We start from the raw sequence: 2,238 nt of genomic DNA on the forward strand, positions 1-2,238 counted from the left end.
CTCCACTGCCACCTGAGATATTAGGGGAAGGTCTAACAACAAGAGTTTTCTGGTGGTGGTTTCTATGTGACTGTGGCTGTCCCAAGGGAGTTGCCCATCCCAAGCAGTGGCTCTACCACCAAGTCCCACAGACCACGGATTGTCCACAGTTATTATGACATACTGAATTGCAGTGGAGGCTCATGAGCCTTCTGGAAGAGTCCCGAGATCTCCATTGTCCACCTGAGACCTTAGAGGAAGATCTAACCTCCTTATGAAGCGACCACAGCTTCCTTCCCATTCTCCCTTTGGCTCTCTTCGAAGGGTTCCTCATCCTTCTCCTTCACAGAGAACTTTTTCCTGAAGGCTTGGGATAAACTGGAGGAAGAAGCTTTCCTCAGCGTGGTGAGTCTCTTCCTAAAGTTGCCCCCTGAGAAGAAGTAGAGAAGTGGGTCAAAACAGCAGTTGGCAGCTGCCAAGGGAAGGGTCACCACCACAGATTTCTGCAGGTAGATGGCATCCTCACAGCTGGTGTTCTTCAGCCTCAGCACGTGGAGGTGGACAGTGCGCAGGATGTGGTAGGGGGTGAAGCTCACCAGGAAGGTGGCAGTGACAATGATGATCATCCACACTGCCTTCCTGCGGTTGGCCTGGTTCTTCCTCAAGGAGTTCTTCAGCAAGGTCCTTATGATCATGGTGTAGCAGATGGTGATGACAATGAAGGGGAAGATGAACCCCACAAACAGGGCAATAAAATCCAAGATCACCACCATATTGGTCTTCTGAGAGTTCTCAGGAGGTTCAAAGCACTTGGTCTTGTTGCCATGTTGGTACGTCCCATTGCGTAGGAAGGGAGAGCTCGTCAAAGTGACAAAGATCCAGATGCCAACACAGACAAACTTAGCTTTCCTCTCTGACACCAAGCTGATGTTCTGCACTGGGAAGACGATGGCAATGCAGCGGAAGAAGCTCATGGCTGTCATGAAGAAGATGCTGCAGTAGAGGTTGACATAGAGGGTGTAGGACACCACCCTGCACAGTAAGTCACTGAAGAACCAGTTGCCCTTGTGCACGTAGTAGACAACACGCAGGGGCAGGGTGAGCACACAGAGGAAGTCAGACACAGCCAGGTTCATCATGTAGACCTGGAAGGCTGTCTTCTGCCTGTAGGTCCTGATGAGGACATAGAGGACAATGCCATTGCCAACGAAGCCCATGATGCTGATCATGGAGTAGAGGGTGGAGTAGACACGGTTACGGAAGTCGTCGATGGAGTGCTGGCACGAGAGGTTGGTGAACAGCTCTGTCATGTTGTCTGGCTGAGGCATCATGTGGTGCTGAGTGTCAGGGCCTGGGGAGAAAACCTCAGGTGAGATATGGAAAACAGCACAGGAAAATCACATTCCGTTAGGAAATAGGAGGAAAATAGGAGATAAGCAGAGCAGAACCAATTGCACATTGCTGTGGGTGTGGGGCTGGGTGTTGGGACTCCCTGAGCCTCCCCTGGGGTGGGGAGGATCTTGGGACACTCCAGGTGTCAGGAGCCTAGTCAGGAAAGGGCATTGGGAAGTGGCTGAGAGTTGTGATCAGTGGCACAGAGCCTGGTTGGAGGCTGTCACCAGTGGTGTCCCACAGGGATCCATACTGGGACCAGTTTTGTTCAACTTACTCATCCATGGGGGACTGAGGGGACAGAGTTGCCTCCTCAGCAGGTTCCTGGTGATACAACACTGGGAGGAGTGGTGAGAGCTCAGAGGGCTGTGCTGCCCTTCAGAGGGACCTCGACAGGTTAGAGAGATGGAGAAGAACCAACTGAGACTCAGCAAGGGCAAGTGCAGGTCATGTCCCTGGGGAGGGATAACCCCAAGCACCAGCACAGGTTGGCACTGACCTGCTGGAGAGCAGCTCTGTGGGAAGGACCTGGGGGTGCTGGTGGACAACAGGCTGTCCATGGGTCACAGTGTGTCCTTGGGGCTAAGAAGGCCAAAGGAATCCTGGGATGCTTTGGGAAGAGCATTGCCAGCAGGTCAGGGAGGGAATCCTGTCCCTCTGCTCAGCCCTGGGGAGATCACACCTGGAGTGTTGTGTCCAGTTCTGGCTCCTCAGGGCCAGAGGGACATGGAGCTCCTGGAGCTTTTACTGGACTCCAGAAAAACATAATGAAAGCAGCAGCTAGGACAAGATTGGTCATGAGAACCCACAACCTTCACCATGGATGTGCTGAAAACTGATTCTAAATGTGTTTTCATCCATCAGAAC

At 52.5% G+C, this 2,238-nt stretch overlaps 1 protein-coding gene across 1 annotated transcript; it reads right to left on the reverse strand.

Annotated features, from left to right (window-relative positions):
* Positions 1-251: 251 nt before the first annotated feature.
* On the reverse strand, positions 252-1,307 carry CYSLTR1 (cysteinyl leukotriene receptor 1). Its single transcript, XM_009077267.1, has one exon. It carries the CDS (start codon positions 1,305-1,307, stop codon positions 252-254), a length of 1,056 nt encoding a protein of 351 aa, XP_009075515.1.
* Between the last annotated feature and the right edge of the window lie 931 nt (positions 1,308-2,238).

Source organism: Acanthisitta chloris, unplaced genomic scaffold (assembly GCF_000695815.1).
Source record: "Acanthisitta chloris isolate BGI_N310 unplaced genomic scaffold, ASM69581v1 scaffold35896, whole genome shotgun sequence".
NCBI lineage: Eukaryota > Metazoa > Chordata > Aves > Passeriformes > Acanthisittidae > Acanthisitta > Acanthisitta chloris.

What these genes read in the sequence shown, in the direction of transcription:
- CYSLTR1 (XM_009077267.1), bottom strand. Translation starts at nt 1,307, where the DNA reads ATGCCTCAGCCAGACAACATGACAGAGCTGTTCACCAACCTCTCGTGC.